Below are 2160 nucleotides of genomic sequence, written 5' to 3' on the forward strand. Positions count from 1 at the left end.
CTTTACTAATCACTTTCATTAATTTCGTTAGTATTTGCAATACTTTTAATACTTTTTTTTTTTTTTTTGCACCGATTCTAAATCTTAACTTTGAATTTGTATTAGAAGATGTGGTGTGATGACTCGAAATTTTCTATTATGAGTTGATCTTACTAAAAGTCTCCATTATATAAGATCAAACTCACCCAATATTATACTTCCGTCTAATTCTTGATATGGTAAAAGTAACTATTAATAGTAAAAATTTATTTTTAAAATAATGGATTAATTATAAGTATTAAGTTGTCAATATATAGTTTACGAAAATGAGATAGACAAAACAAACTTTATTCTGATAATGATAATGAACAAATAAGTAATAAATCCAGGAAAGAAGACAAGGTACAAGCAGAGATAATCGAGATGCCATGCAGTAACCCTTCCACCAAACACCAACCTTTTAACTTTATCCTTCTTCCACATTTCCATGTCCCTACTCTTTCTTTTCTCTTTATCTCTCTCTCTGACTTCCTTTTAATTTCACATGATGTTCATTCTTCTTTGGAGAAGCATTTGCCGTCTCACTCTGATCGATTCAAATATTCACACCAATTCCTTAAACTACACAACAAAAAAATGGCAAATACTTTCTTTCGTCCATCTTTCTCTTCTTTCTTCTCTACTCTCTTCCTCTTACTTCACCTTGGCTGCTTCATCACCTCCTCCTCTAGAAAACGAAAACTCTCTTCTCAATCTCATCACGATTCACCACCACCGTCTTCCTCTCGTCTCAAACTCTCAACAACGAACCCTTTTTCCACTTCCTGGTCTTACATCAGACGTATCTTCTCATCAAACAAACCAAATTACCCACTGCAGAAAGCTAACAAACCTTCTTCAATCCCATCTCCGTCTTCTTCTACAAGGTCCTTACAAAAACCCATTTCAGCAAATGATCCAATAGCCCACTCCGTTACTCCAACACCCGAAGCTGAGATTACCTCCGATCAGTTATTCCTCCCTTTACGTAACGATATCTACCCGTGTACACTATGTGGTGAAGTATTCCAAAGTCCAATTCATCTCGAGCAACACCAGTCAATTAAACATGCAATTTCTGAGCTTACAGATGGTGATTCTGGTAACAACATAGTCCGGATCATTTTCCAAACGGGTTGGCCCGATAAAGCGGCGAAGAACCCGAACATCCGTCGGATCCTGAAGATACACAACAGCAAACGGATTTTGACCCGGTTTGAAGAATACAGAGAAAGCGTTAAGTTGAAAGCAAGTCGAAACGCCGTCGTTAAGAGGGACGAAAGGTGTGCAGCTGATGGCAATGAGCTGTTAAGGTTCCATTGTAGCACTTTCATGTGTGAGCTAGGGCAAAATGGTCATTCCAGCATTTGTACACAGCAGTATTGTAGTGTATGTGGAATTATTAAAAGTGGGTTTTCACATAAGATGGATGGAATTTCCATGCAACCTACCAGCTGGAGGGGACACGTGTCGGTGCCTGAGGATATCGAGGAGGAATTCGGGTTCATGAATGTGAAAAGGGCGATGTTGGTGTGTCGGGTCATTGCGGGTCGGGTCGGGTGCGATCCGGGTTATGTGGATAAAGAGGATTCCGGGTATGACTCGCTTGTGGGTAGTGGAAATGGGGTCCACACGAGATTGGATGAAGAAGATGAGCTATTGGTATTTAATTCTAGGGCTGTACTTCCTTGTTTTGTTATAGTGTACACTGTATGAATTAGTGTTTGTTTACAATAATTTAATGTGATGTGTGTTCTTCCATGAGAAATTTGGTGTAGTGCAACAACTTTATATAAGTAGTAAAAATAGATTACCAGTGTGACTACAACTAAATGTTGATGTTATGCACTTCTTTCCCCCTTTAGGTTACAGTAATTTTATTGCACTAATAGAGCATGTTTGATAGAGTACTTTCTAAAATAGAGATTGAAGCTACGTGTACTGTTCATGTAAGAATCGTTTTTACGGGCATTCTTATGTCTAAGGGTCATACAACACTGACTATTCATAAAGGTAGAATTGTGTTTACACTATTAGGGTGTTCTTGAGCCCAAAGGTAAATTTAATTAAAGTTTTCGTATATATCACCCTTTTCAGACACCTTATAGGATTACATTGTGTGTGTTGTTGTATCAGATCATT

The 2160-nt window shown here is 37.9% G+C and overlaps 1 protein-coding gene across 1 annotated transcript; it reads left to right on the forward strand.

Annotated features, from left to right (window-relative positions):
* Positions 1-313: 313 nt before the first annotated feature.
* Positions 314-1866, forward strand: LOC107875487. The gene has a single exon (XM_016722223.2). It carries the CDS (start codon positions 403-405, stop codon positions 1732-1734), a length of 1332 nt encoding a protein of 443 aa, XP_016577709.2. The 5' UTR covers positions 314-402; the 3' UTR covers positions 1735-1866.
* Positions 1867-2160: the final 294 nt, after the last annotated feature.

The sequence above is a fragment of the Capsicum annuum genome, chromosome 6, assembly GCF_002878395.1.
Source record: "Capsicum annuum cultivar UCD-10X-F1 chromosome 6, UCD10Xv1.1, whole genome shotgun sequence".
Classification (NCBI taxonomy): Eukaryota; Viridiplantae; Streptophyta; class Magnoliopsida; order Solanales; family Solanaceae; genus Capsicum; species Capsicum annuum.